This window comes from Euphorbia lathyris, chromosome 10 (assembly GCF_963576675.1).
Source record: "Euphorbia lathyris chromosome 10, ddEupLath1.1, whole genome shotgun sequence".
Lineage (NCBI taxonomy): Eukaryota > Viridiplantae > Streptophyta > Magnoliopsida > Malpighiales > Euphorbiaceae > Euphorbia > Euphorbia lathyris.
In genome coordinates, this window is record NC_088919.1 from 40,444,001 (window position 1) to 40,457,130 (window position 13,130).

At 31.1% G+C, this 13,130-nt stretch overlaps 1 protein-coding gene across 1 annotated transcript; it reads left to right on the forward strand.

Moving 5' to 3' along the window:
• The first annotated feature begins 6,821 nt into the window (after positions 1-6,821).
• Positions 6,822-9,991, forward strand: LOC136209325 (cytochrome P450 93A2-like). Its single transcript, XM_066000767.1, has 2 exons — positions 6,822-7,998; positions 9,260-9,991. Exons 1-2 carry the CDS (start codon positions 7,111-7,113, stop codon positions 9,875-9,877), a joined length of 1,506 nt encoding a protein of 501 aa, XP_065856839.1. The 5' UTR covers positions 6,822-7,110; the 3' UTR covers positions 9,878-9,991.
• Positions 9,992-13,130: the final 3,139 nt, after the last annotated feature.

Sequence of the window (13,130 nt, forward strand, 5' to 3'; positions counted from 1 at the left end):
ATAAAATGGTAAAAAGACAACTCTTTTTTGAACCGGATGGAGTAACTTTCTAAATAAATTTAGCTATTTTTTCTGTACGTAGAACTAGAGTGCGTTAAATTATAAAATTGAGTCGAGAAGCTGTTGACTATACTTACACGTGAATTTCAGATTTTACTTGGTTATGTTGATTTGAGGTTTCGTTTGATTGATTAACTTTGTAATTTTTATTGATTGATGGTATAAAGGATTGATTATTTGGAGAATGGAAAAATTATGAGTTTGATTATGAAGAATTGAAGTCTATATATATATACATATATGTTTTTGGTTTCATAAAATTTTTTTCTTAATTTTATTCATTTTACATGCTTCAATAATTTATTGGGTCAAAACCGTAAGGAATCTCGTTCTGAGCCAAGAATTAAAGTTTCTTAAAATGATATTTTACATGTTTTGAAATTTTTTAATAATTTTCTGGACACATTTTTGGTCATACCTTTCAGCACTATGTGTTGGAATATTTTGTTGGAACACTATAACAATTCTGTTGGAACAATATAAGTATTCTGTTAGAACAATATAACTATTCTGTTGGAAAAATTGGTACACAGATTTATTCTGTTGGAAGTATATAAGAATTAAAATTATTTTCTAAATAATATAACTAATATAAATTTGAAGATACTATATTAAATACTAAAAAAATAAAAATGGAATTGAAGACGATAGATAATAAAATTGATTTGGAACAATTGGTAAATTGATTTATTATGTTTTAACAATATAAGTATTATGCTGGAACAATATAACTATTTTATTGGAACAATTGGTACACTGATTTATTCTGTTGGAACAATATAAGTATTATGTTGGAACAAATGGTACACTGATTTGGAACAATTTCGTACACTGTCGGAACTGTAAGTATTCTGTTGGAATAATTTAAAAATTCTGTTGAATAATTTAATTATTTTGTTGGAACAATTCATACACTGATTTGAAAGAATTGGTACACTAATTAGAACAATTTGTACACTGATTTAGAACAACGTGCTGGTGTCCAGCAGTATGTCCTGGTTTTTCGAACACATAGTATTGAAAGGTATGATAAAAAACATACCAAGAAAATTATCAACAAATTCCAAAACATGTAAAACATCATTTTAAGAAACTTTAATTCTTAGCTCAAAGCGAGATTCCTTACGGTTTTGACCCAATAAATTATTGAAGAAATGTAAAATAGATAAAATTAAGGAAAAAGTTTTATTGGGACTAAACCGTAAAAAATCCCGCTTCGACCCAAGAATTAAAGTTTCTTAGAATATGTTTTACATTTTTTGAAATTATTTGAGAATTTTATGGGCACTTTTTTTTTCTCACCGGAAAACGCCCACCTAATCGCCGGATTTTGTTCAACGTTGTTCTAAATCGGTGTACAAATTATTCTAATTAGTGTACTAATTGTTTTAAATCAGTGTATCAATTGTTCCAACAAAATAATTATATTGTTCCAACAGAATTCTTAAATTATTCCAACAGAATACTTACATTATTCCGACAGTGTACGAAATTGTTCCAAATCAGTGTATCATTTGTTCCAACATAATACTTATATTGTTCTAACAGAATAAATCAGTGTACCAATTGTTCGAAATCAATTTTATTATCTATCGTCTTCAATTTCTTTTTTTGTTTTTAAGTATTTAATATAGTATCTTCAAATTTATATTAGTTATATTATTGGGAAAAGTACAAAAATAAACCTTGTGGTTTGGCCCATTTTCGAAGTGCACCCCTGTGGTTTAAAAGTTTGCAAGTCGGTGCCTTGAACTTCATTCCGTTAGCAAAGAGGGGTAAAATTGACTAACGGTGTTAAAAGTCAAAGGGAAAATAGTTAATTTGGTCCTTATATTTAATAATTTTATAAATTAAGCATCCTTATTATCTAACTATCACAAACAAACCCCAAAATGGTATAATTGAGAGAGAAAGAAAAAAAATTAAAGAGTAATGGAGAAGATGGTATAATTGATTTTTTATTTTTTATTTTGGGGTTTGTTTGTGATAGTTAGATAATAAGGATGCTTAATTTATAAAATTATTAAATATAAGGACCAAATTAACTATTTTCCCTTTGAATTTTAACACCGTTAGTCAATTTTACCCCTCTTTGCTAACGGAATGAAGTTCAAGGCACCGACTTGCAAACTTTTAAACCACAGGGGTGCACTTCGAAAATGGACCAAACCACAAGGTTTATTTTTGTACTTTTCCCTATATTATTTAGAAAATAATTTTAATTCTTATATTCTTCCAACAGAATAAATCAATATACCAATTGTTTCAAATAAGTGTACCAATTTTTCCAATAGAATAGTTATATTGTTCCAACAGAATACTTGTATTGTTCCAACAGAATTGTTATATTGTTCCAACAAAATACTTATATTGTCGGGTCGTAGCGAGATTCCTTACGGTTTAGTCCCAATAAATCATTTTCCTTAATTTTATCCATTTTACATACCTCAATAATTTATTGGGACTAAACCGTAAGGAATCTCACTTTGAGTCAATAATTAAAGTTTCTTAGAATAATATTTTATATTTTTTGGAATTTTTTAAAAATTTTATGGGCATTTTTATTTTCCTTAATTTTATCCATTTTACATACTCCAACAATTTATTGGGACTAAACCGTAAGGAATATCACTTTGAGTCAAGAATTAAAGTTTCTTAGAATTATCGTTTACGTTTTCTGAATATTTTTAAATATTTTCTGGGCATTTTTATTTTCCTTAATTTTATTCATTTTACATACTTCAATAATTTATTGGGACTAAAACTAAGGGAATTTCACTTTGACTTAAGAATTAAAGTTTCTTGCAATGATGTTTTACATTTTTTGAAATTTTTTAAAAATTTTCTGGATATTGTTTTCTCACAGAAAAACAGTCACAAGATCGTCGGATTCCGTTCACCGGAATTTTTGTTACATGAGCTTCAAGGATCTTAAAATGACCGCCTAATTAAGACGAGTCAAATGGTATAAAAAATTTCGGAAAACAAGGTTGGAAAAGTCGGAAAAATGCATTTTAAAGAAAAGAAATAAAATAATTTTCTTTCTCATTTTATTTACAAATTTGCTACCTTCCCTACCTAATAACAAAATTGGTCCTTGTCACATTATAAGCTCTGTCACACCAATCCTTGTCACACTATAAGCTCTGTCACACCAATTTTTTTTATCACACTGGATCTCTCTCTCTCTCTCTCTCTCTATATATATATATATATATATATAAGGGTGAGATCTGGTGTGATAAGGGCTTGTGGTGTGGCAAGGAGCTTATGGTGTGACAGAATAAAACTACGTAGCTTTAATGATAATTGAAAAGTGCAGTGTGATAAATTTGTAAATAAAAGGAAAGAGATGATAGAGAAAATTGTTTTATTTCTTTTTTTTTTAAAATACATTTTCCCGACCTTTATAACATCGTTTTTCGAAAATTTTTATACTGTTAGACTCGTCTAAATTAGACAGTCATTTTGAGATCCCTGAAGCTCATGTAAGAAAATTCCCGGTGAACGGAATCCGGCAATTAGGTGGGCGTTTTCCGGCGAGAAACAAAAAAGTACCCAGAAAATTCTCAAAAACTTCCAGAAAATGTTAAACATTGTTATGAGAAACTTTAATTCTTGGGTCGAAGCGAGATTTCTTACGGTTTAGTCCCAATAAAATGTTTTCCTTAATTTTATCCATTTTACATGCTTGAACAATTTGTTGCGTCAAAACCGTAAAGAATCTCGCTTTGAGCCAAAAATTAAAGTTTCTTAAAATGATGTTTTACATCTTTTGAAATTTTTTGATAATTTTCTGGGTACATTTTGGGTCATACCTTTCAGCACTATGTATTGGAAAAACCAGCATATACTGCTGGATGCCAGCACGTTGTTCTAAATCAGTATACAAATTGTTTTAATTAGTGTACTGAATTGTTTCAAATCAGTGTATCAATTGCTCCAACAAAATAATTATATTGTTCCAATAGAATTCTTAAATTATTCCAACAGAATATTTACATTTTTCCGACAGTTTACGTAATTGTTCCAAATCAGTGTATAATTTATTCCAACATAATACTTATATTGTTCCAACAGAATAAATTAGCGTACCAATTGTTCCAACAAAATAGTTATATTATTCCAACATAATACTTATATAGTTCCAATATAATAAATCAATTTACCAATTGTTTCAAATCAATTTTATTATCTATTGTCTTCAATTTCATTTTTGTTTTTTAGTACTTAATATAGTATTTTCAAATTTATATTAGTTATATTATTTAGAAAATAATTCTAATTCTTATATTCTTCCAACAAAATAAATCTGTGTACCAATTGTTTCAAATCAGTGTACCAATTTTTCCAACAGAATAGTTATATTATACCAACAAAATACTTATATTGTTCCAATAGAATTGTTATATTGTTCTAACAAAATATTCCAATACATAGTGCTGAAAGGTATGAACAAGAACGTGCCCATAAAATTATCAAAAAATGTAAAACATCATTTTAAGAAACTTTAATTCTTAGCTCAAAATGATATTTCTTACGGTTTTGACCCAATAAATTGTTGAAGCATGTAAAATGGATACAATTAAAGAAAAAGTTTTATTGGGACTAAACCGTAAGAAATCGCTCTTCAACTCAAGAATTAAAGTTTCTCAGAATAATGTTTTACATTTTCTAAAATTGTTTGAGAATTTTCTGGATATCTTTTGTTTCTTTCCGGAAAACGCTCACCTAATCGCCGGATTCCGTTCACCGGAATTTTTTTTACCTGAGCTTTTGGGATCTTAAAAAGACCATCTAATTAAGACGAGTCCAACAGTATAAAATTTTTCGAAAAACGAGGTTGGGAAAGTCGAAAAAATACATTTTAAAGAAAAGAAATAAAATAATTTTCTCTTTCATGCGATAACTAAATTTGAAAATTGGTGGCAAAATTAACACATAATTTTCTCACAGTTTTCCACCTTATTGTAATTTCTCTTCTAGTTTTCGCATTTTGTTTGTAGTCATCTTTTTTTTTTGATAAACAAACTTGTATTAATAACCAAGGAAATAAATATCATCCTGAATACAAGAAGAAATACAAATTGGAAAATCTTCAACGAAAATTTCCATATGAGAAAGAGATGGTGCCCAAGCTGCCAAATTATGTGCAACAATGTTTGCTTGGCGTCTCTCATAAACAAACTCAACTGAAGCAAAACCTCGCACTAGCTCCATAATCATCAAGAATTACACTAAGCCAATTGGATAGGTTTTGATCTCCTTTTAGTAATGAAATTGCTGAAATTGAATCAGATGCAGCCGTAATTTCTTGGAATCCACAATCCTTAACCACACGCAAAGAGAACAAAATAGCTAATAATTCAGCGAGCAAAGCAGACATAGTGAGACCGACAGACCCTCCACCAGAAATTGAAACCAAACCATTACAATCTCGAACCACCATTCCGAAAGAAGCTTGTGATGATCTTAACGAAAAAGAAGCATCACAATTTAGTTTAAATTTTCTGAAAAGCGGAGGCTGCCAACGAATCCGAAATGAATTATCCACGTGCCTTGTTGTTGAATGTGCCTGAGCATTACTCCGCCTTACATTAAAATTCACGGAATGTCTCGAACAAAATCCTGTAGCCTGCCAATTTTTAAATATCGAATTGTTCTCAAATAAAAAGCACCGACCTCCTGCATCATGTTCATCTCCAGGACGCTCACCTGCAAAAAAAAAAACAAAAATTCGTTTGACCAGCTCCATTATCTTCAAGAGGAAAATGTCCAGCTTCTACACCCAAATTATTAAATCCTCTACAACCCCCATTTACACCATTCCCACCAGCATAAATACAAGGACCCACCCCCACATCAGGACATCTAGAAAATTCATCTTCCCCATCAATCCCTTCAACAACAACATTTCTCACATTCAGACCCAATCTAGTCCCAAACATCCCATTAAGTCCCTCCACATTTAAACAACCATTAACCAAATCCCTCACAATTTCCATCACTCTAATCTCCCCAAAACGTGGTTTATCATGAATTAACTGATTTCTCTCAAACCAGATAAAATGAATAATTCCACAAAACATAGAAAACTCCTTTGATGGTAAAATTTTGATAATAGCTGCAAACCAATCCAGACAGTTCAAACCTTCAATCTTATACACAAGTATAATAAATTCGCCTACTTCCAATACAATCGAGTGCCAGGACATTCTTTAAAAATATGGATAAGCGTTTCAGTACGAAACCCACAAAAACAACAATATCCAATCACATTAATTCCTTTTTGCAAGAGATTATCAAAACAAGGCAAAATATTCCTAGCCGCACTCCAAACGGTGTGAATAAATTTTGATGACGCTTTGACCTTCCATAAAAAATTCCAAAATGATTTTACCCTGAAGATGACGAAGCCAAAGATGAATTTATCTGCAAAGCTCTAATGGCAACCTTATAACCCGATTTCATAATTCCCCTTTTTGGAAAAGGCCAAAATAAAGTATGAGATATTTCTTTTACTTAATGGAATTTTCAGAATTGCATCAGCAACATCAGTTGAAAAACAGAAATGAATCAATTCCCTTTTCCAACAGAACTCATCAAAATCAATCAAACATGAAAGCTTACGTGTTGGAGTAGGATTCAACAGATAAAGAGGATGATTACAAGGGACATCAAGGATCCAGCGTGAATCAAATAAATTAACTGATCTTCCCTCCCCAATCCTCCAACAACTAACATGATTGTTTATACTTTGTATTTATCACCATTATAATCATACAACAGTAAAAATAATAAAGTAATGAATATTTATAAAAAACAAAGTAATCCTTAATCAAATAATTCCATTCGAAATAAAAAACAAACAAACAGGGTGGAAAAAACCATGAATATTATAGAAGTTATTGTTAGAGACAAATATATTAATCCATATAATAAATGGGCAAATTGTTCATGTTCATAGGAATTGCAGAAATTGGGAAAAGTAAGGAACAGAATGCAAATAAAATCCTTTGAAATAAACTCTCCAATCAAGAAAATTCAAGAATGGTGGATTTGCAAGGCTACATGATCCTCTTTGTTGTGTGGTTAATCTCAACCTTGGTATTTCGAGCAATCATATCAAAAACACGACCAAAATCTAAATCCCCACCTTCTCCTTTCTCACTTCCTATCATCGGACATCTTCATCTTCTCCGGCCGATCCCTCACCAGGCCCTTCATAAAATATCCGAACGCTATGGTCCTCTCTTTCAGCTCTCATTAGGTTCCGTTCCCTGTGTTGTAGTCTCGTCAGCGGAAATAGCGAAAGAATTCCTAAAGACACACGAATTATCCTTCTGCAATCGGCCGTCGACTACGGCCATCCGGTGCTTGACTTACGGTGGCGATTCAGACTTCAGCTTTTGTCCTTACGGGCCTTACTGGAAGTTCATGAAACAGATATGCATGACACAGCTTCTAGGGCGGAAAACGGTGGAGCAGTTTGTTGAATTGAGGGAACAAGTGATAAGGGATTTCTTGAAATTAATGTTGGAAAAGAGTTATGAAGGGAAAGAGGTGAATTTGGGAGAAGAAGTGATGAATGTTGCGAATAATGTAATATCTGGAATGACGATGGGGAAGAAGAGGGCGGCGGATGATCAGGATAAAGTGAGAAAAATGATTGAAGAGGTTGGAGTGGTAACAGGAGAGTTTAATTTTCAAGATTATATATGGTTTTGTAAGAATATAGATTTACAAGGAATTGGGAAGAGGGTTAAGAAAGTGCAAGTCAAATTGGATGAAATGATGGAAAAGATATTGAAAGAGCATCAACAAGAGGAGCCAAAGGAGAGGAGGGAATGGGATATTGTTGATATATTGCTGGACACAATGGAAGATGATACCTCCCAAATCAGACTATCTAGAGAGAGTGTCAAAGCTTTCATCCTGGTATGCTATTTATTTATAATTGGGTTAAGGTGTAAAAATACGACCAATTTTATTCCTAACGTTTAAAATAGTGCAATTTTATCCTTAACGTTGGAAGCCAAGAGCAATTTTACCCTAACGTTAATAAATTAGGTCAATTTGAGAAATAATTCATCAAAATGTCTTCTCGGTCATGAATCTTGTTATCTACGTTTCATATGTGTGTCTTTTTATCAGTAATAAATCACAAACATTCGTCGAGATGTGAAAAAAAAATAAAAAAAAATAAAAAATATACTGTCTTTTTGTACGGATTAGACAAAAAAATAAAAAAAATCCACCGAATTTATAAATATTAATCTCAAATTCTATTATTAAATTATAAAAAACATGAAATCCTTTTTTTAGAACGAATTATTATGCAGTTGGTGCAGAATAATGAACAAAAATATCTGTGTTTTACAATAGTGTCTGAAATTGATCCAATTTATCAACGTTAGGGGTAAAATTGCTCTTGGCTTCCAACGTTAGGGGTAAAATTGCACCATTTTAGACGTTAAGGGTAAAATTGCTCTTGACCCAAAACGTTAGTTGTATTTTTGCACCTTAACCCTTTATAATTATATTTAAACTAACACCCTTCAAACACAATTCTTGGTTATTCACTGTTAGATCTAAGCTTATTAAATCTAAACCGTAGGATGTTTTGAATCTCCATTTTAGGATTCTAATAAGCCTGGATTTAATGGTGAATGATCAAATAGTGCATAATCGTTAAAGTCCATGTGATCAAAACCGCACCCTTGACAAACTCTTCCATTCTCTCATAGAATAAACTCACCACTTTTGGAATTTAAATAATCAAATCTTTATCCCTCACTTTGAACAACTCATCCACTCTCCCAAACAAAACTAATTCAGCGATTAACAATATTGATTGGTCTCCAACTTCCATTGAAACACCCCCACACAAACAACTCTCTTTATGTCCAATGGAGGAATCTAGGAAAATAAAGAGATTTTAAACTTTGACCCGAGAAAACCGCTCTGATGCCTAAATCAGTTTATGATTTAGGAAGAATCGAAGAGTATGGACTAGTCGTAAGACAATAGTTAACATACTATATCTTGTGTGTACATACTATATCGTTATTAGACATCCCACATTGCTAAATGAGGAAGTTATATGACTCCTTAAATATGTGAGGCAATCCTTACTTTTTGAGGTACTGACCTTAAATAATTAGAATATATTAATGTAAATAATAGAAATGTGTTACAGGAGATGTTTACTACTGGGACAGGCACATCAGCAGGGGTAATACAATGGGCAATGGCAGAAGTGATAAACAATCAAAGCATATTCAAGAAAGCAAGAGAGGAAATTGATTCAATTGTTGGAAAAAACAGGCTAATCAAAGAATCAGATATTCCAAATCTCCCTTATCTTGAAGCAATAGTGAAAGAAACACTAAGGTTGCACCCATCAGGGCCATTATTCACAAGAGAATCAACCCAAAATGTGGAGATTGGAGGCTATACAATTCCTTCAAAAACAAGACTTGTAGTAAATGTATGGGCAATAGGAAGAGATCCCAAATTCTGGGAAAACCCAATGGAATTCAACCCAGAAAGGTTCATGGGTTCTCAAATAGATGTGAGAGGGCAGCATTACCATCTTTTGCCATTTGGAACTGGAAGAAGAAGCTGCCCTGGTACTTCTTTGGCATTACAACTTATTCAAACTACATTAGCAAGTATGATTCAGTGCTTTGATTGGAACCTCAACAACAATCAAGCTATAGATATGACTGAGGCTGCTGGGATCTCTCTCTTGATGGCCAAACCTTTGATTTGTCTTCCTGTTGCACGTTTGCAATATCATAATATCATATGCTAGATTCTCACTTTTGCTTTTTTCTTCAATACTATTCGTTGCTCTTGGCAACTGGGGTATAATAAGAAATAAAATATCTATGTTTTCTAATAATATCTGAAATCGATCCAACTTGCCGATTGCTCTTAGCTGCCAGCGTTATGGATAAAATTGTACCATTTTAGACATTAAGAGTAAAATTATTCCTAGTTGTAAACGTTATGGGCATTTTTTCACATTTTTCCTTTTATAATTTCATTGTTGATTAAAGGGGTGTTTGGTTGCTCATTTTCATACTCATTTTTGCCTTTTCACTTCAAAATGAGAGTTTTAGGTGTTTGGTTAGTGACCTCTTATTTGCCTTTTACATCTGAAAGGCAGCATTAGATGTTTGGTTAGTAATCTCCTATTTGCCTTTTACACTCGAAAAGCAACCTTTTATAAAAGCAGAGAAACTCTGCTTTTTGGAAAAGCAGCTTTTTCCAACAGCAAACAGCAAATCGTAACAGCAAACAACAATATCAAACCGTAACCACAAACAGCAACAGCAAACAGTAGGTAAAACAAACAGGCCCTAATTTAAAACATGTCCATTTTAGACATTTTAAATCCGAACAGCAACCGTTCAATATAATTTTACCAAACACTAGTAATTAAACAGCTAATAACAAACAACTAACAGTAACCGCTAACAGCTTACTGCAACTAACAGCTTACTGCAACTGCAAACAGCTAACAGCAACCGCAACCGCTGTTAGCTAACAGCTGAACCAAACAGGCCCTGTTGCGGTTGCTGTTAGCTGTTTGCAGTTGTACTAAGCTGTTAGCTGTTTGTTATTAGCTGTTTAATTACTAGTGTTTGGTAAAATTATATTGAACGGTTGCTGTTTGGATTTAAAATGTCTGAAATGGACATGTTTTAAATTAATCAACGATGAAATTATAAAAGGAAAAATATGAAAAAAATGCTCATAACATTTACAACTAGGAAAATTTTACTCTTAACGTCTAGAATGGTGCAATTTGACCCATAACGCTGGCAGCTAATTATCAATTTTACCCATAACATTGGCAAGTTGGGTTGATTTCAGATATTATTAGAAAACATAGATATTTTATTTCTTATTCTACATCAATTGCACATACCAATAGTTCTCAAAAAGAGATTCCATATCTTTTTTTGTGATTTAATAATAAAATTGAAGATTAATATTTATAAATTCGGTGAAATATTTGAATTTTTTTTGTCCAACTCGTACAAAAGACAATATTTTTTTATTTTCTTAAAAAAAATTCACGTCTAATCATATGTTTGTGATATGTTACTTACAATGATAAAATGATGCACATGTAAAGTGTAGATGACAATATTCATGACCAAGAAGACAGTTTGATAAATTATTTATCAAATTGACCCAACTTGTCAATGTTAGGGGTAAAATTGATTTTGGCTGCCAACATTAGGAGTATAATTGCACCGTTTTAGACGTTAAGGTAAAATTGCTCCTAGCTATAAATGTTAGGGGTATTTTTGTACATTATCCTATTATAAAATAAAAAATGTGTTACATAAATTAATAAAAATAATCTATATAAAAATTAAAAAATTTATTGAATGCAACAAAACCTTATTCTTCCGGTAATTATGTTGTAGAGATATAAATAATGTAAAAATAAACATATTTTTGTAGAAATAAGAAGGATAATTTTGTCAATAACAAATAACTACAAACAGCTGTTTATGAAAAGCTCCAAATAGGAGCTTTTCGTGAAACGCTCCAAAACGCTGCAGTTTCCAGAGAAAATGCTAAACGCTGCGGTTATCTAAACGTAACCAAACACTATATTTCCTGCGGTTTGGAGTGAAACGCTAAACGCTCATCCGAAACGCTAAAACAAACACCCTCTAATTATGTAGTATTCAAAGAGATTACATGTTACTACATTTTTCATATTAATTTTAATTATATTTAATATGCTTAAATATATTACATACAGTAAATCGTAAGTGTTATTCCTAATAAAAACAAAGAATAAAATAATTTGTGGTTTAAAAGGACTAGCATCTTGATATAGGTCTCATGAAGAACCAACCTGCATGTGTTTCTTTTTTATCCATTTTTTACATTATTCTTTTTTGACTGTATTTACACCTGCAACTTTTCTATTTTAAGATTCAGCATTAATGAAAACAACAGCATGATTAAATAAATTTCTGAAAAGTTGTTCAAAAACAATGCTTTTAGTTTAGTTGGGTTGAATTTTCAATTTCAAATTATGAATCAAAAATCATAAACATTTATGATTATCGACAGAATTGGATTTTTTTTTTATTTTTTTGCTTTTAATGTTCAAAATGTTCATTTTGGGTTATAATTAACACTCTGTTAACCGAATTTTATTTTCAAAGCGGATTTTTTTTGGATCCGTAGGTGCTTAAAGCGATAGAGAAATAAAAAATTAGAAGCTTAATGTATCGAAAAAAATTTAGAAACTTAATGAACCAAAAAAAATAAAAGATCAAAGTCCTCTGAACGTTTTTTTACCCTTTTTTTTATCAATGCTAAAATTTTGATATCAAATTTTGATTCTTGGTCAAAATAACAAATTGTGATGAAGGAATTAAATTTTAACTTTTTTGTTAAGTAATTTGTGGGGGTAGAGTATAACAATAAAGTTTGAATTAATAATTTGTAAATGCGGTGGTTCAAAAGTTTACAAATATGAGTCTAATGTTGGGAATTAAAATAAAATATTCGCAAAAACAAAGACGAGCAAAATGAATCAATAAATATGACACCAATAATTTAACGTGGTTCACCCTTAATTTTTGGGTTATATCCTCGACCAATCTCGAAAATTAATTCTTCCACTATAGTAGGCGTATATAGATGATATTCTCTAGAAAATATTTCCAGAGTTATAACAATAAGAGATAAAACCAAAATGACAGTACTCATGTGTTTTCCATAAATATCCCAAAATAATTATCTTACTATTTTACCACTTCCCGAATTAATTGGACTCCCCTCCTCAAAAACTTAAATCTCTTAACCATAGAATACCGAGTCAAGCTCTCGAGCAAACAACTCATTTGCTCTCGCTCAATTTTATTTTTGGATTTGTTTGTGATAATTAGATAATAAGGGGTCAATTTATAAAATAAATAAATATAAAGATAAAATTAACTTTTTTTTTCTTTGACTTTTGATTTTTTTTAACTCTGTTAGTCAATTTAGCATGTGTTTACTAACGGAATGTACCTCAAAATAACATT